At 43.7% G+C, this 25,500-nt stretch overlaps 1 protein-coding gene across 2 annotated transcripts; it reads left to right on the forward strand.

Moving 5' to 3' along the window:
• Window positions 1–911: 911 nt before the first annotated feature.
• Window positions 912–25,366, forward strand: boc (BOC cell adhesion associated, oncogene regulated). 2 transcript variants are annotated; one of them, XM_039790396.1, is made up of 18 exons: window positions 912–1,155; window positions 12,733–12,861; window positions 13,542–13,814; window positions 17,126–17,272; window positions 18,106–18,249; window positions 18,858–19,151; window positions 20,085–20,357; window positions 20,465–20,733; window positions 20,850–21,015; window positions 21,212–21,277; window positions 21,591–21,800; window positions 22,147–22,322; window positions 22,449–22,671; window positions 22,785–22,970; window positions 23,056–23,261; window positions 23,351–23,436; window positions 23,923–24,074; window positions 24,288–25,366. In XM_039790396.1, the coding sequence occupies exons 2-18, from the start codon at window positions 12,750–12,752 to the stop codon at window positions 24,455–24,457; spliced, it is 3,153 nt and encodes a 1,050-aa protein (XP_039646330.1). In that variant the 5' UTR covers window positions 912–1,155; window positions 12,733–12,749; the 3' UTR covers window positions 24,458–25,366. The 2 variants fall into 2 exon arrangements, with proteins under 2 accessions (XP_039646330.1, XP_039646331.1); XM_039790397.1 differs by lacking the exon at window positions 912–1,155 and adding an exon at window positions 3,283–3,301.
• The last annotated feature ends 134 nt before the right edge of the window (window positions 25,367–25,500 follow it).

Below are 25,500 nucleotides of genomic sequence, written 5' to 3' on the forward strand. Positions count from 1 at the left end.
ATGTGAATATTCTAATGTTTGGGTTTAATTGAAAAAGCTGAAAAATGTGCCAACCGTCCACACATAAACACACAATCACACCTGAACAATAGCAACAGGTGTCATTAAATGCCACAGCATGTAAGTGAATGGAGCCCGGCTGGGTTGCAATAACCCCTCAGGTACATCATGGTGGGAGTTCCTGCATTCACAGAGGCGAGACACGGCCAGCTTCCCACCATCAGACCCCCTATCAAACCCTGTGATCTGGGAATAGCCAGTTATTAATGAACTGGACAGGAACGGCTCCCCTCGTTTTAAAGTGTGCTGATTGAAGTGGAGAAGAGAATTCCAGAGCGTGCACAGGGGGGTACCGAGCTGTGATCACTGTGGTATGAGAGTGTGTCTTTGTGTGTGTGTGTGTGTGTGTGTGTGTGTGTGTGTGTGTGTGTGTGTGTGTGTGTGTGTGTGCGCGTGCTTGCACTGCACAGTCCTGACTGGACCTGTCCAGTTCACAACAACACAACACAGCACAGCACTGCACAGCTGCACTGGAGGGCCTGCAGGCCTCAATGGACGGGGGTCAATACAAACTCTGTGGGGACCAACGCATACCAAATCAGGGGGAACAGAGTAGGGAACAGAGCAGGCGGAGGGGGAGGGGGCGCACGTTTCTCCTCCAGGACACCGTAGTTCTTCAGAAATTAGGTTTCTAGAAGTTTTTTTAATTCTTAAACATACATCTCTGTACTTTATAACTAGTGATCAATGTTCTGGTTTTACGCACAAACTCTGGAAAGTCCTAATGTGTTGCGAGTAGGGATCTGAAGTCTGGATAAACGGCGGTGCAGTACCCAGCTCTTGGATTTTGGGAGCCAGTCCCTATTGTTCAGATCCCTCCTCCTGCTTGGGAAGTGGGAGGACCCGAAAAGGCGTTCCAAAAGGGAGAATTGTTTGAGAGCTCAGTCATCCAAAAACGGCCTTTCAATGTGAGAACTTGGGGAGCCGAAGAAAATGTCGGTGGCATCGCAGTAAATTACTAAAGCAGCGAGGCTTTAGAGGGAAAAGTGAAGTAAAATCTGTTGTTTTTTGGGGACTAAAACTCACCGCAGAACAGAGGCGAAAAGAAGATCGGTCGGTTATAACGAGGTGTGAGCACCAAACACAGCAGTTTTGGTAAGTTTTATCCCTTCATGCGGTCTATGTTTTGCGGTGTTACGCTTTGTATTAACATGTTTTACAAAGTTATAGATAAAAGTAGCAGTTTTGGTGTGTCTTTACAGCCTGACGGGAGTCATTACCAGCTTATTTGTTACTATATTTATAAAGAAAAGTGTGATTTAGGTGTTTGATTACTAGTTCATTCTGGTGACTATTTTGATAGCCACATTTGTTTTTGTTTTTTTCTTCAGCTCATTTATGCACACAAACTTCGCTACAAGCTTTCTCTATCGCAGATCTATGTTATTTAGACGGAAGTGTGTGTTTCGGTTTTCAGACTTATGCTACTTTAAATAAGAAACGTTAACTTTGCTTTCGGACTTAGCCTGTTGTTGATTGGTTGAACTCTGCGTGCATATTTTTCTTTAACTTTCTGCCCGTATCCGCCGACTAATACAATACTACATGTATGGGGAGAGAAACCAGCTTTGTGTGACACGTAGCAGAAATACATAGCTGTTTTTAGACATACGTTGTGTTTTTAGGGGAAATGTTTCTGCGTTTTGCAGGCCGCAGCCAGGTAGCTTCCATAGGGTAACAGAAAACAGACATGGTGAGCTCTGCCAGATTTACCCCCATATTATCATCGGGGAGTGCAGCAATGTAGGCTGGGAAACCGTGACCATCGGAGGCAAAGCAACAAAAAGAATCTTGTTCAAAAGAAGCATGTTTCTTAATGATGCTACTGATGAATATAGGCTACGTCTTAAATATGTATCACCATGAATATCAGACTTTTTTTTTGATAATGCATCCTGTTAATGCACAAAATGGCCTGCGCAGATTTAATCATTGACACAGAGAAAACCATAACAACGCTACCTGAGTGCATTTCTGAAGTGCCTCTACTCTCTTCCCCCCCCCCCAAGACTAGTGTCAGAATAACCTAATCTAAACCTCACATAAACTGACTGCTGCTCAGTGCAGCCAGGAATGCAGCATCCTGCCTCTGTGCCAGGAGATCTCTCCTGATATCATACTCTCATTCAGGTTTGATTTAATGAGAAAATGTTTGTCTTAATCCCCGGGCTGTTGATGAGTGTTTGGCCCGGGGTGTCACTCACCGTGGGGGCCTGGTAGCGAGGCAGAGGAGGAGTGGGGGGGGGGTACACGGACATGGAGGATGCCATGCAGGAACAGCCGCAGGGGCTCAAGTTTCCAACCCCAGGTGTCGTTTTGTTATTTGGATTACATTTTAGCCTCCGCTGCTTCGCATGGAGGAACTTTGGAGATTCAGTGACAGACATGGCATCAGACAAGAGGGTCTGCTTGTTCCTACTGAATCAATGTCACTTGGATTAAAAGTCGAAACGAATGGCCTGGCCTCCTCCAATTAGGCGCACAGCTTATAAGGGAATTAATTGGTCTCAGGAAAAAAAGAGTCTCTTGTTGTTTGGCAGTAGTTGTTGTTGTTGATCATCTCTGGCAGTCGGGTGGATCAAAGTTGGACTAATTGATTCCAGTCTGATTATCTGCCTGTTTCTCACACTGTTTGGCCCTTTTGATTACTTATGTGGAACCTGTCATACTATAGGGGACAAAACAATAAAGACTATAATACAGTAGACCCAATTTGTTACTGCATACCACAGGCACACTTTAAATCCCTGTAGGAGTTTATAATTATCAGATCAGATACTAAATGAAAAGCTTTCAGTGTGCATTAGTGAAGTACAGTAGTTTTCCTTCAATACAGAAATCCAACAGCAAATTAACCAGCAATTCTTTTGATAATTGATTTAATTGTTTATGTAATACTTTGCACATAAATGCTAAATGTCTATTTTCTCAAATATGAGGATTTGCTGCTTTGGTCATAACTTGAATATCTTTGGATTTTGGACTGTTGCTTTCACCAAATAAGCACTGAGAAATCAAACTATTGTCAGACTAATTGATAATGAAATTGTTAGTTGGAGCCCTAGATTACAGTAAAGTAGACTCAATCCATTACTACCATAGGCATACTGCAAGTTCCTATAGGAGTATTCTAATATCATGTGTTTTCTATACAGGATATTGTGATGAATAAAATGCTTTCAGACTGCAGTCCCAGGCCAAAACATCAGATATTGCCTGGAAGTAGAGAAAACCCTTAAAGGTGTGTAATACTCTGCTAATATCCTGTATGTTGTGGATTTGTAGGACTGAAAATGTGCATGCCTTTAGGCGAAAGAGACCTCTAGGTCAGGACAGGAAACTAACTGTATTGTCTTTTGGTTAAAGCACCTAATATGAGTTAGAATTTAGGAGCCTTTTTTGTCTTACCGTTACCAACTGGGCCTTTTGAAACCAAAACTTGAAATTATATGTGATTGATCTTGGTTACCCGCCAAACAGAAATGTAGTGGAGACAAAAGCTGCCAGTTTTCCAGTATTTGTCCAAAAGCTGGTGGATAGTTTTTCATCCTGTCTATAGGAGCTGAGTTCCATCTTGTAAAGAAAAGTAACGGTGTGGATTTAGGTAAGCGGCCAATAGCAATAGTTTGTCACTCATATCTTAGTTTTGTTTCAAAACTTGTCCAGCCATATTAAACTGTGACGTAAGATATGTGTTGAAGGATTGGATTTAAGTTGTTTGACTGTTGCCTGGTGAGTTTTTACATCTGGATGTGAATCAATGTCTTTTAGATGGAGATGGATTTGAAGATGCATTTTGAGATTACAAACAGCCAGCGGTTCCATCAGGACTGCTGTTGCTGCTCCAATATCAGTGTTTGTGAGCCAAATTTCCAGAGGTTTTTGACTGTGGTGCTGGAAAGCAGCATTGTTATTGTAGAGGGTGTAACATTGGCTTTAATTGACAAAGGAGAAGAAGAAAAAATCCTTCCTGAGGCCATGCTTTCATCTCTATGACACACTCAGGCAGATGTAACAGCCTGCAGGCAGAATCTGTGGGCCTTTGCTGCACAGATGTGTGTGTGTGTGTGTGTGTGTGTGTGTGTGTGTGTGTGAGTGAGTGATAGTTCCTGTCCAATCAGGATTATCTTTTTGCACTGGAATGTATTGCTTGTCATAGTGGTCCTCAACTGGCCTCACCTGCAAGGTCATTTTGAGATTATTGCAATAAAAGAAGAGGAAAAGACTATGAGAAACAAGGGGGTTGTTAAGACTTTATAATTTCAGCAAGTTTCTCTGGATTCATTTTCATAAACTAGCAAGGAACACACTCATCCCCAAATAAGGCTGCTTCATTTCCTAGAGCCGGACATTATTGGCCCATTGACATGCGGTGCATTAGTCGTCCAGCGCTGACAGATTGGAGGCTCAGACTCAAGCCTTGTGCCCCCGGGAGGGTTTCTGTGACCAGTCAGACATCGGATAACCGGGGAGGGACACCTGGACCGGCAGGTGGCCGGGGTCCAGGCCCCTCCCCTGGGGTTGCATACCTCTCTCCTTCTGATCCTCTCTGTCAGCCAGGACCACAGAGAAAAAGAGGAGGAAAAATGTGAAGGAGAAAGTTTTTGACAGAGAGTTGGAAATTATTGAGGAAGGGATGAAGATAAATGGGACCTAAGGAGAGACGGGAGATAGAAAGCTGTTGCAAGAGAAATACGCTTTTATTTATACTTTTTTTTTTTTTACAGATTGGTATGCAACTTTTCTGCATTTTTTTTTTCAAGTTCAAAATAATATTTGGAAACAATATGTTGACTGGCCAGTATCTGTATCATAAATATAATCATGCTCTCATTCATTGCTTTAACAGCCTAATGGGGATTATCTAAAGCCTTTAAACCAGCTGAGTTGATTTGTTCCACTACTTAAAATAAAAGTTAAGAAGCTCTTGATTGGATAATCAAGTTACCCAAGCCATACTCACTCATTCTCTCAAACACACACACACACACACACACACACACACACACACACACACACACACACACACACACACACCACACACACACACACACACACACAACACACACCGTGAGTCTGGAGTGAGTGCTGTTAGATCGATGATCAACTCCAGACATGGGTAAGAAAGCAGTGTGTGTGTGTGTGTGTGTGTGGATAAATAGCCCTGTGTGTGCAAAGCAGATATTTGGACAAAGATTAGGGGGTGTTATTATGAGCCAAAAGCAACCCAGACGCTCTAATAGATCATTCACACACAGGCACAAGATTGCACTCTGACTGGGGCTGTTCAATTTAAGCCTCAACTCTTTCTCTCTTTTTGTCTCAATTACGCACATTTTTAAAATCTGCGTCATTTGGTTAGCTTTATTCGACTTTGCTTAAGGTCTACCAGTTAGTTCTTGTGCACTGTAACTCCTTTTATATGCTGTCATATTAACTGCATAATGTATTCCTGTCTCAATACATGTGCGAGCGAAAAAATAAAAGCACAAAAAAACGTCAAGGAATCTGGGTTGTGTTCCAGGGCTTTAACCAATAATCAGATTTAAAGTGTTGCCCCAGAGAAAAAAAAAAACAACTCATCATTGAAGAATGTCAAACTGGCAGGAGAAGACATGATTCAACAGAATAAATCACTGGGCACCAGATTAGTTAGTTATTGGGCCCCTGAGGTTATCACAACTGGAATTTTCCATTGACAGCGCTCCTCTCTTTGTGTGTGTGTGTGTGTGTGTGTGTGTGTGTGTGTGTGTGTGTGTGTGTGTGTGTGTGTGTGTGTGTGTGTGTGTGTGTGTGTGTGTGTGTGTGTGTGTGTGTGTGTGTGTGTGTGTGTGTGTGTGTGTGTGTGTGTGTGTGTGTGTGTGTGTTATATTTCAATTCCCCTTTAGGATAATGCACATCCGTGGCTCTGAGTGACAGGACAAATGGTCTTCTGCTATACCACACAAATCTAGGTTCTGACACTGAGAGCTGTCTTTGAAACAAGCCTCTTCCAGCTGTTTCTCCTCCTCTTAAGAAACTCTTTCAGACCAGCAGCTTTCACTTTATAACCGTGGAGTAAGCAGTCAAAGTTGGTTGAACCATCTTGAACAAAGTTGACGCCCCACAACCCCTCACTTTCTGTTTAATTTAATGTCTCTTTTCCATTTTGTAATTCCTTCGCATATGTTTTCCCTATAACGTTCTCCTTCAGTCATTTCATATAACTTTTAGAGCCTTTCTCCATTCCCTCATCTCTCTTTCCGTCACTCTTTCTGCCTTATCTCAAGTTCCTAATGCCTCCTCATATCTGTTTTTCATATAATATTTCACTCTCTCTGCTTTTCTCTTCCTTCCTTGGTCTCCCACTGAGAGTTGTAGGGCCAGTCTCTCTCTCTTTTTTTTTTTTCCCTCCTGGTTCCTGCTGAATAATGGGGAGAAATTGCTCTTGATTTATAATTGGTTCCATTCACTCTGATGCATGAGCTGCCAAAGGAGTTTGGGGCCCCTTTCACCCGCTCACATCCCTCCCTCCCTCCCCACGATGCGGGAACACACAAGGAGCAAGCTGCAGATATGTACAGCTAAGAAAGTCTAAGCATGCACAAATGCAGTGGTGTGTGTGTAGTTTATCTCTAGGGCTGGGGAGAAGTGGTAGTCAGTTTTTTTGTGTTGACATTTTGGTGTTGGAAAAACTTCCTGAGGTCTGCATATTTATGTGCCTCTGTGAGTATACTTTTACCATTTTGTGTGTGTGTGATGGTTGTGGGTAAATGAAATGTGTAACTGCATGCGCATGTTTGTGTGATGAGTACTGTGAAATCCTGGGTTTAAGTTAGTTTCCCAAGGGTGTGTGTGTGTGTGTGTGTGTGTGTGTGTGTGTGTGTGTGTGTGTGTGTGTGTGTGTGTGTGTGTGTGTGTGTGTGTGTGTGTGTGTGTGTGTGTGTGTGGGTGTGTGTGTGTGTGTGTGTGTGTGTGTGTGTGTGTGTGTGAGAGATCAATGTACTGAGGCCCTTGATGCTCACTTAAAGCTTCCCAGAAAGGGGTGGTGGTATGTGTCACTAAAGAACACATACTGTATTTTCTTTGCATAGTGATATATTTTTTTTAAATATCTTGTTTTGTCCCAAACTAAAATATATTCTGTCTTATGTGAGAGGCTGTAATCAGTATGTTGATTCATCAACACGTTTGCATGAATGATGATAACAAATGTATACAGTTTGTCTTTAATACAGTTTTAGAGTTTTTACTTCATCCTCTCTTAGATTTTATTTTATTCTAGTTTTTTAAACCGCAACTGTCTAACTATTGTGTGTGTATGTGTGTACATACATACATACATACATACATACATACATAATATATATATATATATATATATATTGTATGTATGTATGTATGTATGCATGCTTTTGGCTCATAATAACACTCCCTAATCTTTGTCCAAATATCTGCTTTGCACACACAGGGCTATTTGTCTAGCAATATATTTGTTTTCTGTCTTTCAATCTATCGATCTTCCCTTCTATTTTCAGTTTTCCTTCTATCTATCCATCCTTTCTTTCCATCCATCCATTTATTAATTTTCCCCTCCTATCCATCCACCCCTCCTTTTCTTTCATCAATCTATATTTATGTCCTTTCCATCCAACTTTCTTTCTTTCTTTCCTTTCTCTCCATCCTTCTATCATCCATTCATCTATTATTGCTTCATTCTTTCCTTCTGTCTGATCATCCATCTTTCCTTCTTCTTTCTATCAATCCATCCATCTTTCTTTCATCCATCCCTTCCTCGGATTTGATTGGCTGATACTACTTACATCACTGTTTGGTCCATCTATCTGGCTCCTACTCCCCCCGGCAATGGGGATGATCCGGTCCTGTTCCCATGGCCCTGATGGGCACGCTGGCATCCCACACCAGGCAGAGGAATGTGGGTGGGTGTGTTCACCGTGACACAGTAATTAGCTCTCCGTGGTTAATTCAGCTTCGTTATCTAAATTATGCAAATGCAGGGTGCCTAATTGATTAGACCGCCCCTCTCCTCTACATCGCAGGCCTGTCCAGAGCCCTTGTTAATCCTCGAGACGCTCTGTAGCTCTGGCGTAGTGTCGGTTCGGTGTTAAGGTGTGTGTGTGTGTGTGTGTGTGTGTGTGTCCCAACCTCGTTAGAGATGCTTTGATGTGTAATTTTATTGCACGAGAACGAGTGATGCCTCGAGTGGAGGATTTGGATTGGCCCCCTCACCACCTGTTGGGCAGAGTTTCCATGCCAAGATAAAACTCCAGAAGGTTCTCTTGTGTCTGACAGATGGGAATAGATTTAAGTGCCAAGTTTTTGCTTGTGTGAAGTACAAAAGAGAAGTACAGAGATTCTCCACTTCAGTATCATTATCTGTTATACTTTGTAATAGAGACAGTCGCATCCAGCAAAACGATCTCTATGATTTCTATGTATTTTGATATGATGATACCTGACAAACCGATTTCTTTCCTTCTATTCAGCTTTTTATCCTCTATTCATCTTGTAAAAGCCAATATCAAACAAGCAATGACATATTGATAACTATAGCGATTAATGACCAATTGCATACATTTGTGTACTGATTAAAGGGATGGGCATTTTTCACAATTTTCTGAAAATGTATAGACTGAAGGCTTAATCAGAAAATAATAGACAGATTGATCAATGATGTAAAAATCGTTGGCGAACTAGCTACGATTACCTATTCTTTCCTAAAAATCTTCCTTCCTGCTGTTGCCGTCTGGTTGCTCTTTCCCTGTGTGATGGTCTGATGGCAAACCGGGTATGTTGTTGGTTTGATATGCAATCTCCAGGCCCTCTTGGTCCTCCTCCACTCGGCACAAACCCGGGCCAAACCGAGAGACCAGCAAACACATAGACAGAGTGAGGGGAAAATATGTTGGGACATTCAGCAACACTCTAACACCCGCTCTCTCAAACACTCCCTCTTCATTGACGAGGCCCTGCTCTCTCCTCCTGCTCGCCCGTCAGTTGACATCCTCTCTATTAATTTGAGTCGCCGTTCTGCTTTCTCAGTCAACTTCTCCACCCCTCCCAATGCCTCCATAAACCCCCTTCACCCATCTCACATCAATCCATAAAGGCATTGAACCCCCCCTGCCTCCCCAAACTCACTCCACACTACTCTCAAACCTCTTGGTCATTGAGCCCCCCTTCTCTTTGGTTATTGAGCAGGGCCCATCAGCTCTTCCCCGGGCCCTTCAGAGTAGCGTCTCCCCTTTCTCCAGGGGTCTACGGGGTCTTTGTCCATGCACCGGCTCACTGCTTTACAATGACTCTCCACTCTATTAAGGTGCGTTCTGCCTGTTAGCGTCACCAGGGGCAACCGGCCTCCCGCATGGCAGCTATGCGGCATGACATTGTGGGCGGCTGGCCCGAGCGGAGCAGTTGAACCCCCGGCACTCCTCACACTTGACACCGCATGTGTTTATCTAAAGGGGGGGCTTTGTGGTGTTTGGAGAACCTCGAGGGAGGGGGCGCACAGGGTGTAAAAAGACGTAAAACTGGGGGACTAGGGAGGGAGATTGCGGAGGTGATAAATATTCAACAGCCCCCCCCCCCCCCTGCGCCCCCACCCCCCCCCCCCCCCCCCCCCCCCCCCCCCTTTTTTTTTTTTTTCTCCCCCCCCAAAAAAAAGGGGGGTGGGGGCTCGGGGGGGGGGCCCCCCGTGTTTTTTTCCCAATTAGCAGGGTTGTCAAAATAAATTTATCCACGGAGGCAGGGGGACAATGGGACTGGCAATGGCCCGGGAGAACAGGGGCCCCGGTGTCTTTACTTAGCACGCTCACAATGAACTTCTGTCAAGTGACTCTCTCCAACAATGACATATAATACCTATACCTACTGTCATGATGCATGCCTGCACACCATTGCCACAACCTGGGACTCTCTTCTAGTCAGGCTTTCCCCTCGTCCTCTCTATGATATCTACACTTTTAAGTCTTTTTTTCGATAACAGTGCAATACATTAACAGAGTTTCAGTACTGATTGACTAGACTTTTGTTCAATACCTTAACTTACTATACTTACTGTACTTAGCTGTACAAGAAACTATGATATGAATAAGAATCTGATTAAACAACACCACTATGTATCGGACCAGACATTCAATGCCTACGTTTCGCAGCAATAGACACAATATGATATGATTGGTTACCATAGAAGTTTTGAGGTGTTCTTTATCATCCCAGGAATTTACTAAGTCAAAAAATAAGATTTTTTGTCTTCTTTTGGGAGTCAAGTCTTAAGCAAGTCCGATCTCACAGTAGTCAAGTGTCAGTTCTTTAACATGATTACACAATAGATGTACTCTCCTGTAATCCTAATTCTGCACTAGAACTGGCAAATTTGAGCAGTTCACACACTGAAGTGTGTTTTCATTCCACAAAGCTGTGTTGGCCATGCAGCGTTGTTCCTCACTGGTAAGGCTGTAACAAAACAGTCACAGGAACACATTAACACACACTCCCTCGGTTCTTAATTTAGGAGAGCTGTCTGTGTATATGATCTGGTTTTTATCAGCCTTGCTGATGCGTAGGAGGCTCTTCTCTCTCCCTCTTTTGTCTGTGACTTCTCTGGGAAGGATAGATGGAAAAAGTTGGACATGTCAGGCCAACTTTTCATCTTGAGGCAGGGTATCCGCTAAGCAAACACAGGACCCAGCTGACTAATGAATCAGATGGACAGACAAAGCTCAAAGGAGTATGGCTGTTTTTAGGGAGTGATGATGTACGAGGGGCCTTCTCATACCGCTGTTCTAACAAAGCACTATCTCTGTTTCTGTCTCTTCTCCTGTCTTACTGTCGCTACTTTGATTTGTGTGTAAAAGACAGAAATTGGACAGGTGAGAGGTTTTATTGGCAAGTAGTATGTGTCTGGTTGGCAGATTGACTGGTGTGGTTTACGGTTAGTGACTCTTACAGTTGGGACAGGTGCTCCATACAGATGTGTGTTTTTCATGGGCAGCTGTCCTGGGTTGTGTCCATACAGCGACCGGCCACTGAAGCCACAGACCTTCAGCTTAGCTTCCTGGTTCCACAGCAGCTTGCTGTTTGTTTACTGAGTGAGCCCACTACTGGTGGGCCACTCTGAGCGGACGAGTGAGTGAATTAGACTGTTTACTGTGTAATGTATGTAAGGCTGCAACTAAGGATTATTTTCAATGTAGAAAATGTTGCTTCATATATGCTGGATGTGTAAATAAGCAACTGTTGGCTTACATGTTAGCCATATAAACATAAAAGATAATGTCAGTGTTGTGTGTACAGATTGTTTCTGTTGCCCAAAGTGGCCAAATAAATTCGTTATTGCAGGATTAATAAATAAAAAAAATGACTGTTTATTCACAAAGTGAATAATCAACTAATCATTACAATTCTACATTGTGCAATTTGGACTAGAGTTCTCCATAGCTGTTCATGTTGTGAGAATTAATAATCTAAAAGTGTTTACACACAATTATAATCTGCAATTAAAATGCAGGCCTTGTGTGGCAGTTTGTGTCTTAAACAGCTGTTTTTCCATCAGCCTGCTGCTTTGCTCATTTTCAATAAATGTACCAGGGAGTTAAACATTTTCACTGCTGTCATTGAATGATGAAGGTGCACTGTAAGGTTTTTCCATGCATGCGTGCGTGCAGTCCCTAGTCTCTCTGAGCTTCATTAATCATCCCCTTGCCATAATAAGATCAGGACAAATATGTATGAGAAAGTTGTGTGTTTTCATTTTTACAACATCAGGACAGTTGCCCTGGGTGTGTGCATGTTCAGCGACATGCATTTATATGAGAGAGAGAGAAGTAGAGATTCACTTTTGCAGGACCACCCTCTGCATCCTGAGGGGAAGTTGTTAGTTTAACCTGACAGGAAAGAATTTGGGAAACTTGGCAGTAAGCGACAAGGGAGAGCGAAAAGCGCCCCTCTCTACATTAACTGTTAATATACTGACCATTACCATCATCTTCTCCGTTTTCTTCCCAATAGATACTGCAACCATAATACAGCCCTCCTCTCCTCCATCTTACACGCAGTCCTCGCTGCTGTGATGTATATTCCCCCTCCCTGTCTACCTCTCATTAGTTGTTCTTTGTCCCGAATCCTGAATGCAGCCTGTGTGTTTTCCCTTCTCCTCTCCCTCCCCCATTCCTCCTCCTGGACCCTCTACCTGTATCGGTTACACCTGAGCGGGAAGGTAGAGGGGTCGGGTTACGGCCCGCAGAATGAGGGCGCCCCTTTGATGAAGGCAGGCTGCATTGGTGCAAGTACAGGTAGAGAAGATGGGGTCAGCATAGAGATGGGGGCTGACAGAAAAGAAAGGCTTTATTTGTGTCTGGAGTTTGGCTGCTGAGGGTAGTGTGTGTGTGTGTGTGTGTGTGTCAGTGTGTCAGAAGAAAGTAATTTGTGCTGCTCTTTTTGAGTGTACCAAGTCTGTAAATGACCTTCGTGTGTGTGTGTGTGTGTGTGTGTGTGTGTGTGTGTGTGTGTGTGTGTGTGTGTGTGTGTGTGTGTGTGTGTGTGTGTGTGTGTGTGTGTGTGTGTGTGTGTGTGTGTGTGTGTGTGTGTGTGTGTGTGTGTGTGTGTTGTGTGTGTGTGTGTGTGTGTGTGTGTGTGTGTGTGTGTGTGTGTGTGTGTGTGTGTGTGTTTCAGGGGGTAGTGTATGGAAGATGTCTGGAAAGCGAGACTGGACTCCGTGGATGAAAAAGAGAAGGGCTCCAGTGTTGTGCGCTCTGGGTGCAGTACTACTGTGCTGCCTGCACAGCGGTGCCTCTCTCACCGGTGAGTAGACCAACTCAGATGGTGAAGAATTGCATCTTTAAGTAACCATCTGCAGAAATTAAATTAAATTTTTAAATTTTTGTGCTTTATGTCACTGTTCATTACTGACTTGATCTATGCTCTCTTTATGAATGCCTTTTACATTAGTTTTTCCAATCACCTGGTGCAGGATAAGTCTTGCCAAGGATAAAATATTCTGGCTCAGTCACAGTTTATGCGTCCTGGCAGCAGCAACAGCAGTTTATTTAAAAATGAACTGAAGAAATCGGTAGTTTACATGAGCCGTATTAGCCACCATGGGTGAACTCAAAGAGAGAAGTATTGTACGTAGGACTGCAACGACCAACCCACTAATTGATTAGAAGATCGAAAGAAAATTAATTAGCAACTATTTTGATAATTAATTAAAACGTTTTGTTTTTTTCAAGCAAAAATGCCAAACTTTTGATGTTCTAGGTTCTCAAATGTGAGAAGTGGCTGCTTATTATATTTTTATGCTTTTAGAGAGTTGCTGGCTGACCCTGGCTGCAAATTACATTTGCTGCCGCTAGGGTGTGTTTAGATTTCTAGACTAGTAATCTGTGGGAAATGTCTAATATGCTGACTGATTAAGTAAAAAAAAAAAAGTGTAAAGATTTATTATTTGCTTCTAACTACTTTTGTATGATGTTTTTCCTCAGATGAGGTACTATTGTTCAGTGAAGAACCCATGTCTGTGGTGCAGAAGCTGGGAGGCAGCGTGAATCTGCGCTGCAGTGCCCGACCCGCCTCCGCCAACATTAGCTGGCGCCTCAACGGCCAGGAGCTGGTGGACGGATATTTGGGTGTTGTGCTGGGGCCCAACAGCCTGTTCATCCCCACACTCTCCAACCTGACTGTGGGCAGATACCAGTGTGTGGCCAGCACCGGCGCAGGAGCCCTGGCTAGTGTGCCTGCTAACGTCACTGCTGCCAGTGAGTAGCCACCCACACAAAACTGAGACAAATAAACACAAACACACACACCCCTTTTTGGTTTGTCAAAGTATCCAAAGAACGCCTTTGACTTAATTTTCTTGGAGTCAAACAAAAAAAGTGAAGGGGCGGTATTTGTTTGCTTAAAATCTTCACCAATACAACACTGTAAACCTTGTACTTTTCCACTGCTGTGAGTCTAATCCTAAACCAACTACAATTCTGATCATGGTGAGAAACTGTTGCACATTATTGATTAATAATACCTCCACATAGTGAGGCAGTATTCACTCTGTTTAGTTGGATACAACAGCTGCTTTTATGTAGTGTCATATTGATCTAATGGACTTAAAGTGAATTATTCTCACTGCTGACTTTTTTAGTGTGCTGGTCTGAGTGTGTGGTGTTATATTTGATATGCATCATGGGACTAAGAGGGGGCCTGAAGCTGTGTAACTTGAGCCAGAGGAATGGAGGGGACCCAAAGGCCGGTCAGAACGGGAAAGAGGGGACCAGGACTCCAGCCTGGGGGCCCCCTGCTTCTATCGGCCTCTCTGCTCCACACAACACCACATTCCTCTCCACAGGGCCCGACAGCAGGGCTCGCCAAAAATTATGGCCCCGTAATTGAGTAGAGGGCTGGGGGGAGATAAGGGTGTTGTGTGCATGTGTGAGGATATGCCTCACTAGAACACACCATTAGGTGTGCTGTTAACTGTATTGTTTTACATGTAGTGATGTATGAGGCTGCCATAGCTGGAGAAACTGGAGGTGTTTTAGGCCAGTCGAGACAAGAGCCTCACACAAGATGAGACGTGATGTCACATTCTCTGTCTCCTCGTGGGCCTCCATAACTTTACACACACACACACACACACACACACACACACACACACACACACACACACACACACACACACACACACACACACACACACACTTCTTTTCCTTTGCACATTTTTCACTCTTCACTCTGTCACTTTCTCTTCTCTTGCCTCCTTTCATTTTCTTTCACTTTCCCTCCTCTTTTGTCATCTTCACCTCATGTTTTTTCCCCCTCTTTTTCAGAGCAAGCACAAAGGCAGTAAAAGTTATTGATAGTTCCAATAGTGGATGAATCGTGTTAAGATAACCACATGTGGAGCCAGACTGTTTGCCCCGCCTCCCCCCAAAAACCTCTCTAATTTAATAACCGTCTCTCTCCTCGGCCACCCCCAAACCGCCTAAGGAATTGCTCCACTGGGAGGGTGTACGTGCCTGTCTTTCCATGTGCGCTCTCTTAGTTGTACGCACATGTTTTTTGTGATCAGGATAGGTTGATTCCAGACCCTTCTCGCTATCCGACTTTTTTTGGCATAAGTTAAAAGCTCCTTGCTTGAATTCTTGTGCAGACAATCACCGTTCTCCCCCCCCCTCCCCCTTTGCTGCAGAAAAGAGAGGCATGTATCTGCACAACGTGAACGCACAACACATTGCACAAACATGTAATAATTCAGACACACACACACACGCACAGGCCTCCTACTGCTACACATAAAGATGATGAATGCACCGTCTCTCTAGAAATATTTAAGTCTGCCTTGCCAAGCAGTTCTGGTGCGGGAGGTCTGCTTCACTTTATGAATACCATCAATCCTCCATCCCTGCAGGATACACACACACACACACACACACACACACAGAAATACATAAGCATGCTCACACGCACACACACCTGAGAGGCACCTATGCAGGGTTCTTCCTGTGAAGAATGTGGGGCGTTAGAGTTGTGGGGGGGGTTAAAAGGTGGAGGAATTTGGTAGAAGCAGGAGGAGGACGGTGGGATGGGTAGATGTAAGGGGGAGGCAGGGGGGGAGGTGGCTGTAAAAACAGCACCTGATTGATTTAGCAAATGGAGCGCCACACGGTCCCTCTTTTAAGCCCCCTTCATACATATTAATATTGACATTAATTCTTTGAACAAAAGCTGAAACCGAGTCGGAAAACGCAACTCCTTTTCCGACTCGGTTTCAGCTTTTGTTCTGAAAAATGAGAAGTGTGTGTTTGTCTGTGTGCGTCTCCTATTTAAGCTCCCTCAGACACAGACTGAGGGACAGATCCAACATGCATGTTGAATAAATCGGTTGCCTACAGTGAAGGTGTTCAGTGCTTTGAGTAAATCGCTGTGATGTCCCTATCAGTAGATACACTGTCCTTAACTAAACTTTACGTATTGAATTAGAGCTGTATACAAAGTCCCATCAGCTGACTGTATATACCAGCAGGTTGGTTTTGTTGCCAGAGAGAGCGGCTGGTCCAAGAAAAACACGCTAGTTATAGCACCTCTGGAAAGAATGGAGAGAGGCCGTGTTTGTTAAGAATAAATCAACAAAGGCTGGTAGACGTTTAATTACGTTCCCTGGAGAAGTTTTATTTATCTTTCATTTCACTGCTCAACTCCTTCACGACACATTTCTCCAGTTGTTACTTTGTTTTCCCCCTCCTGTGCTGCTCCCTTCACTCATTTTAGTTTCCCTCTGCTTCAAATCTATGAAATGCCAGTATCCCCCGCTACAATTTTTGTATATTTTTTTTCTTTTTTCCCTGGCTTCTTAAGAGCAGAGTTTTGCTGTTTCCTCCCAAACCCAAACTGGATATCTTTCTTTGAAACTCTATAGGATGGACACCTCTCACCTTTGACCCCTTGGCCAGGCCTCTAGGCCACTCAGGCAGGGGGTTTAGGAGGGTCAGAGGTCACATGAGTGTCTGTGCCGTGTAGACTGTGTGTCTGTGGGACACAGTCGCAGCACATGGCCCCAGTAATCCCACTCCACCCATTTCCCACAGAATCTAAACAGGCTCTAGTCCCAGTATAATGTTTGACAGGATTGATGACACCTACTCGAATGTTACAGACCCCACTTTTAGGCTTTGGACTTGTCCAAAGTGACATGAATTGAGTTAAACAGGAACATTAGCTAGAGATATAAAATGCCTGTCACTTGAAGCCGCTCATGTAAGACAAGCAGAGTGAAAGAAATTACTAAATGGAGGTTTTGTTTCAAAGTGAAGGCACATTGGAGAAGTTGTGGGAATGTGGTTACGATACAATGGGGACACCCAATATGAAGAGACACACATTATGGAAACAGCACAGTTATTGTAGTGTTTATTATTCCTCAGAATATTGCGGTTTTCTACTTCTAAAGCTGAGGACTGACTGTATACATGTGCAGTTCGATGTGATGTTAAGATGATGAAAGAATGGTGAACTGTGTTCAGCGGCGATGTGACGGCACTGATTTTTTTCCCTTGCCTGTGTGTTTTTTTAGAGCTGCGGGATTTTGAGCCTGATGACCAGCAGGAGATCGAGGTTGACGAAGGCAACACGGCTGTTATTGAATGTCACCTCCCGGAAAGCCAGCCCAAGGCACAGGTCCGCTACAGTGTCAAACAGGAGTGGCTGGAAACATCCAAAGGTACTGAGCAGATGATCTCCCATAATCTCTCTCTACTTCCCTCTTAATTCTCCTACTATCTTCATAATTTACCGGAATGCTATAATCCTGCTATCTGGCCCATTATAAAACCGTTGATAAGGGTATTATCTCGAGAATGTTGAGACATGGGAATGCAGTTGTTTATTTTTCAAACTATTTACTTCTAAGTTGCCTGGCAGAGAATAAAGGCTCCAGTGGTTTTGTGGCTGGTATGCTGATGATGCCTGGGAGCTGTAGGTACTGATATCTGCTGCTTATCTGTGAGGAAATGAATACCACGTTGACGAGCATTCGCTGACTGGTCTCGGTCAGACTCTGGGGCGCCACCCTGTGGTCTCTGCTGACGGTGCAAACATGCGCTGGAATGCACATAGTACTCATATTGTGTTTCACAATATAGACTCGATTCTTCTGCAGCTCCTCTTTGTCTTGGTCATAGTCATGTATTTCAGTATATAATTCCAATTACATATGCTTTTAAGTTTTACAATAAATCAAACCTTATCTCATGTTATTGCTGTAACCGTATTGCTTGCCAAGCACATTGTCCTCTGAATCCTTTTTACCGCCGTGCCTATTTGTGTGTTTTCTTTGAAGTTGTAACATATGCACATTTTACATTCTGGAAAAATGGCATTACACCGCGTGAACTACAGTATGCTGCCTTGCATTTTGTGGCACATGTTGTATGAGCAAGAGACAAATGCAACCTTTTGAATCTTTGTCTTTAGCCCATTAAAAGCAATAACTGCCCCTACAGAAGCTGCCCATAAGTAAATAAGCATAACATTTGTTTGTTTTTTTTCCTGCAGGGAACTACCTCATCATGCCGTCAGGGAACTTGCAGATAGCCAATGCTACGCAGGATGATGAGGGGCCGTACAAGTGCGCTGCCTACAACCCCATCACTCAGGAGGTCAAAACATCCATCTCCGCTGACCGCCTGCGCATTCGCCGTGAGTCATCACCTCTAACACTCTGATGTTGACAAAGAACACGTTTTTTAGTAGTATTGCTGGTTCTAATGAAAACACCATTTAAAGATGTGCAATAAAAAGTCATAGGTCATACTGAAATATTAAAAGGTAATTAAATAAGTAACGACATGAGAAAGGACAATATTGGAGAGCTTGTAACTGTTACTGTAGAAACGTGGTGCTCATCAGAAAATCAGAAAAGGGTTTATTGCCACAATAAGTTACTTATGTGTAATTTGCCTTGGTGAATGGTGCATACATGAACCAACAAACATATAAAAAATTAATAAACAATATGAAATAAACAATAAATACAGAAACTGTATGTATGTATGTATGTGACTTTTTTTATAATCTGATCTTGCAAGGACACTTTAAGTCATAGGTGACGACGTGCACAATTCATGCTTTTGCGTCTTTAAAGGAAGAGATGAAAGTGCTATGGGTTCACATTGTGATTTAAATCCTTTGTATTAATTTCAGCCACAACATGCATACAAGCAATTTTAAAGAAATGTAGAAGGGTGGGACTTTTTCACATCGTATAGACAATGTAATCACACCGTCACTGTCCTCATCTTTTCCAGGCTCCACCTCAGAAGCAGCTCGCATCATTTACCCACCGGCGTCCCGTTCCATCATGGTGACGAAAGGCCAGCGGCTAGTGTTGGAGTGTGTGGCCAGTGGCATCCCCACTCCGCAGGTCATATGGGCAAAAGATGGGCAGGACCTGCGATCCCATAACAACACACGCTTCCTGCTCAGCAACCTGCTGATCGATGCGGTGGACGAGGCCGACTCGGGCACTTACATTTGCAGAGCGGACAACGGCATCGGCTCAGCCAGCTCTGCAACGGTGCTTTATGACGTACAAGTGTTTGGTGAGTATACTGGAGGAGTGGACTAAAGAAAAGTTGTTTTGGCATGTTGTGTGTTGGCTGTTTTGGGCTTATATATGATTTGTTTTGATATTCTTTTTGAAATACCTTGAACTAATCTGTTAAATGCAGATTCCCGTTTAAAAAAAAAAAAAAAAAAAAAAAAAAAAGGCTTTTAATACTGAATGGAGATTTTGACTCTGCAATGATTTGTGGATTGTTTAGTTTTCTCTGTGTCATGGATTTAATAATTAGACTGACTCCTGTTTGGCGGACAGAGAGAACAGGGGGCTGTGTCATTTGTGTGTGAAGTATGTAAGCCTGGGCGGTGTTGTGTAGGAAAGAGTTTGTAGAGACAGAGCTCTCTATTCTGTAGCGTGACTTGATTGAGTGTGTCTAGGTTATGGATGACTGTTTTTACAGTTGTGTGTGTGTGTGTGTGTGTGTGTGTGTGTGTGTGTGTGTGTGTGTGTGTGTGTGTGTGTGTGTGTGTGTGTGTGTGTGTGTGTGCGCGCTTGTGTGCGCGCTTGTGTGCGCGCTTGTGTGCTTGTGCTTGTCTCTCTGCAGCTGGCTCGAATTAAAGCCAGAGAGCTGCTGTAATGAGCTCTGTCTTTCCCTGATTCACAAGCAGCCAACCATCAACTGGCTGCCCTGGCCCCGCCTGCCTGGCTCTATACACCCCCCTGTCATACAGCCTTTACACACACAAGTGCATGCATAATTGTGCCTTTACTCACACATGTTACACGTGACATTGTTGGAACTTAAACTGAAAAGTTAAAAAATTGTAATTTCTAGAATATTAATTTTAACGATTAATTGCCTGGGCTCTAATGAAAATAATCGTCAGTTGCAGCCCTAGACCCTGCACATACCCATTCATTCTACTTATAAGGTTTTGAACCAGCATCTTAACTTTGTTTCTCTCTCCTGCAGAGCCTCCGCAGGTGACTGTGGAGCTGCAGCAGCAGGAGGTCGTGTACGGAGAGACGGTGCGCTTTACGTGCCAGGCCCGCGGTAAACCCACTCCCTCTGTGATGTGGCTTCACAACGCCCGTCCCCTCTCCCCGTCTCCTCGCTACCGCCTGACCTCCCGGGTGCTGCGTGTCTCCAACGTGGGCCCTCAGGATGACGGACTCTACCAATGCATGGCTGAGAACGGGGTGGGCAGCTCACAGGCCTCGGCTCGCCTCATTGCAGTATCAACCGGTAAGTCAGATAGTTGGTGATTTGTTAGAAATGTAGTCTTTTTTTTTTTTTTTTTTTTTTAATGTCACAGCCTTCAGATTTCATGACTTATGTCTTTTTTTTCCTAGGGATTTCATCCAGAGGGAAGCTGCCCTCACTCTATCGGCCGCTCAGCCCAGATAAGGTGCTGAGAGAGCAGCCGCCTGTGAGGCCTGGGGCCACGGGTGCCATGTTGCCTCTAGACTGCTCTGAGCTGCCAGGACAGATCCTTCCAGCAGACGCCCCCATCATTCTCAGCCAGCCACGCACAGGCAAGGCTGACTACTATGAACTCACCTGGAGGCCGCGGCATGAGCGAGGAGCCCCTGTGCTGGAGTATATGGTCAAATACAGAAAGGTACTGCAATCGGTTCACTGTATTCACAGTTAAAAGCATAAATACAACATTATCTTTTAGTTCTTTTGTACGTGTTCTTTGTCAGTAGCTCACTCCTCTGTCTCTCTCTCTCTCAGGTGGGAGACCCTCTAGCAGAGTGGACGTCCAGCAGCATCTCAGGTGCCCTCCACAAGCTGACTCTGGCCAAGCTGCAGCCAGACAGCCTGTATGAGGTGGAGATGACTGCCAAAAACTGTGCAGGTTTGGGACAACCTGCTATGATGACCTTCAGAACTGGCAAAGGTAAAAACACTGTCATGTTAGCATTGTCGTTGAGAGCAAGTTAGCACATTAGCATTTAGCGCCAAGCATTGCTAAATGCCCAAGTACAGCCTCACAGCGCTGCTAGCACGGCTGTGGAGAGAGGAGGATTCAACTAAAGTTTGACGTGGCTCAAAAGGCAGTTCCTTAATTTAACCTCTGATCTAACTGTCTTCAGGTCGCAGAGGTCCAGGGCAAATTGACCCACCAAAAACTCCTGCTGTTCCTTCGCCAAGCCTCTCTCGTAAGTATCCCACCAATCCTGTAACCTGCCCGTTTTGAAAACTCTAGCTCCTATCAACTTTACTAACTATAACAAAATCCCTTCTACTCAAATAACTCTAACTTGATATTGTTTTGCAGCAAGATCCTGAACTTCTAACCAATCTCCTTTTTTGACTAACATGGAAACTTCTCTATCTCTTTTTCATTTCTGTCTCTGAAGGATGAGCCCTCAGTAAGTGCTGAATGCAATGAGTTTTTTTCTTCACGGTCATAACAGAATGTTGTCTGAGAGTTTATGTCCTCTATCTGACACCATTCCTCCTCCTCTGCAGCTCCCGAAGCCCCTGACAAACCCACAGTCTCCACGGCAACGGAAACGTCGGCATATGTGACTTGGATTCCTCGTGGTAACCGCGGCTTCCCCATCCAGTCATTTCGGGTGGAGTACAAGAAGGTGAAGAAGGCAGGAGAGGACTGGGTGACGGCGGTGGAAAACATCCCCCCATCACGACTCTCTGTGGAGATCACAGGCCTGGAGAAAGGTCGGCCATCTTCTTTAAACACTGTTCTTATTATTCACAGCAGTTTATTCTGACTTGGTGGAGTGTGGGGGGGGGAGGAGGAGTAGGATGCCGTGCCATATAATTACAATGATGATGTCCTGCATAATTACATTCCTACGGCCTGTAAATTCATCAGCATAATGAGTGTTGTTGTAGTCATTTCAGTAATTGCTGCCATCAATCAAAACCATAACCGTATTGCGCAAAAGGAAAACATAAAGTGATGTGAAGACAAACATCATTAGTCAACACAATATAGAGCTTTATTCTAGGCAGCGTGTAGCCCCCAGAGACCGATCAGTAATGGTTAATCTTCTCCCTGTAGGTACGTCCTACAAGTTCCGTGTTGTGGCGGTAAATGTAATCGGTTCCAGTCCTCCCAGTGCCCCTTCGAAGGCATACACAGTGGTGGGTGGGAGAACCCATGAACGCCCTGTTGATGGACCCTACATCACCTATAATGAAGCCATCAATGAGACGACCGTCATTCTTAAATGGACGGTGAGTGACTGCAAGAAAACATTAAACATGTGTTTTTGTCTACTATTGAGCAGGATACAAATAACTTTTTTGCAATGTATTTCAAGTTCATTGTGATCGCAACATGATTTATTTCTCTCTCAACAGTACACTCCCGTAAACAACACACCCATCTACGGTTTCTACATCTACTACCGACCAACAGACAGCGATAATGACAGTGACTATAAGAAGGATGTGGTCGAGGGAGACAGATACTGGCATTCAATCACTGACCTCCAGCCTGAGACCGCCTACGACATCAAGATGCAGAGCTTCAACGAGAAGGGAGAGAGTGAATTTGGCAATGTTGTCATCCTTGAAACAAAAGGTGGGGTCATTTGTTTTTGGGGCTGTAACGTACAGGCTGATGTAGATGTATCCAGAGGCAGCAAAGTCTGAACTGTTTTTTGAACAGATTTTTCAACTTTTTTGTCTCCTCAGCTCGGCCTAATCACCAGCGGCCCGCTCCATCAGAGACCCCAGACCACGGGCCGGGACACTCCAACGCACTTGTGCCTCGGCCTGGCGACCTCCCCTACCTCATAGTTGGTATTGTCCTGGGAGCCTTCGTCTTCATCATTGTCGCCTTCATCCCCTTCTGCCTTTGGAGGGCTTGGGCCAAACAGAGTGAGTGCTCCTCATGGTTCCTCTTTGCAGTCATTAAAGTATATGCCTCTACATCTGTGTAATTCTCCTTTTGTGCTTATTTTAGAGCAAACGTCCGACTTGTGTTTCCCTGCCGTGGCCGCCCCTGTGTCGTCGTGCCAGTACACTATGGTTCCCCTCCAGGGACTTGCCCTGGTTGGCCATTGCCCGTTGGACAGCCACATGCCACATGGCGTCTACCACGCTAATGGAGAATACACTCCAAACGGCAAACCTCACCACCCCACACACTGTCTGCCTGGACTGCAGCAGGTAAAACAAACCCTTTAATATAGGTTGTTAATGAGCTATCCATGTAATGTGTGGAATATATTATCTAGAGATGCTCTTGTGTTTTGCAGGAGGGTGACTGTGATATGGAGTGTGACACATTGTTGCCACAGACGGTGTCAAATGGACATCTGCCCGTTTACCACTACTCCAACAGGTATGTTACATATAAAACTCCTATATACTGTATGTAATGTCATGTACTGGAGGGACATTATCAGATCATTTGTAAATAATCAACTAATGGGGAAGCAAAATGCTCAAGATAGACAAAACAGGGAATCATGCAAATTGTTAAGGGACTGAACAATTAATCTAACCAATTAATCATCTAAGTAACTTTTTTTCAAATGTCATTTTCTTATCATGTTTTTAAAAGTATCTTCATCTCATTGTAAATAGAATACTGATCATGGGATGCGTTCAGGCACAATATTGAGTGTAGGTCACCCTTGTTTTGTCAGCGCTCAGAGCCCAAACCACAATCACTGTGGTTTTGCATATAAAACAGAAGAAATAGACTTTCAGCGTAAAAAAACACTAAACCCAAAGAGAAACTATTTGAAGATGTCACCTTATTCTTTGAAAATAATCACAAATTTCAGTCCTAACGTAAACCGTTTTTTTTTCTCGTCTTCCTTAGTGGCCCGGATCATCATGAACAGAGTTGCTGTGTTCCTGATGACTCCACTCTTCAGCTCCTCCACTCTTCCCATCAGCACCTCGGTTCACAGGAACTGCGAGGTGATGGCAACTTCTGTGGTGGAGATAAAGCAGAGGATGGCGTCACTTACAGTATGTGTGGATTCTTTTGTTTAGCAGTCCTTCCTTTTTCTTAATTAACACATTTGGAACAAAGCTTTTCCTATATGTGACGATCCTGCAGTGCATATGTTCAATAATGTAGGTTTTGATGCTTAATGTAAAACATTTGACCTTTAGAATCCATTAAACACTTCAATCAGCTTTACGTTTGCTGACCAGCTCTCATTCCCTCCTCCTCTCCAGAGCCAGCATCCTTTCCTCTTCTCTCTCTAGAAGATGAAGGGATTTTCACTACATCATCTTCAGCAGCCACAACACCCCAATCCCAGGACATAACAATACAGGAAGTGAACATCCTCCCAAATGAGGCATCCCCTGAGGATGAAGGGACAGCCAACACAACAGATGCATAAGATACTGTTAAATGAACAGAAGAAAACAAGAGAAAATATTTATTTTTGTATCACAGATATTTATATATTTATGCTTTTGTACATACGTGTCTGATTATACTGTATATAAGGTTATTTTCACATTGAAAAAGACTCTTGCGGAACTCTGTATTTCCTAGGGAGGGAAATAAGTTTGAAATGTTATTCCTTGTGTGACGAAGGTCAGTCAGGGGACCTTTAGTCCTCGGTTCAGCACTTCATGTCTAGACCCTTCTCACTCCTCTCGTCATTCCTCAGATATATCCTCCATCTTACACGTTTGGACCTTAGGTACTTTAGCTTTATGTACAACAGAAACAAAGGAACTATTCAAACCAGACCATGCTGTAATTAAGAGGTGCTTCATTGCTGTTTGTATGGTTCTGTTGCTGTATCACGTTTTCAAATTACAACATTTTGTATAGCAAAACACAAATGTATTATGCATTGTTCATCATTAACAAACTATTAACAAGTGTATGCAACATAAAATTGTTCGGTTTCAGTAGTGTACAAGAGATCATATATTGTATAGTTATTTATTTTTTTGACTTTATTTTTTTTTAAATCACTGAATGGGAGAGATTCTGGAAAAATATCTTAAACTCAGTCATTGATAAGCTGAACTTTATACTCCACCACTTCTGTGTTTACTCATTTGCTGGTTACCAAATGACTGCCAGGTGAGGGCTCTGTGACAGGTGTCAGTATTATTCCTCTCTCACAGGTTGGTGCATAAGTATTAGTCTTTGCCAGAGACATCTGCAATCAAAATGAAGGAGATCCTGAATCTACACCCCCCCCCCCCCTCCCCTCCCTTATTAGTGTAGCCGTTCTGTGGTTGCACATGCTGGAGCACTATTGCATGTAAATAAAAGCGTATGAAATTGACAAGTGTTTGGTGCGTCTTTTAAATCTGGGGACATTTATGTGTGGTAACTAGTCTGCACACTGATTAAAATGCTTTCTTCTATGCTTTGCTATGTTTTACAGTGAACACAAATGATTTGCTGTGTAATTTCCTT

Source organism: Perca fluviatilis, chromosome 22 (assembly GCF_010015445.1).
Source record: "Perca fluviatilis chromosome 22, GENO_Pfluv_1.0, whole genome shotgun sequence".
Lineage (NCBI taxonomy): Eukaryota > Metazoa > Chordata > Actinopteri > Perciformes > Percidae > Perca > Perca fluviatilis.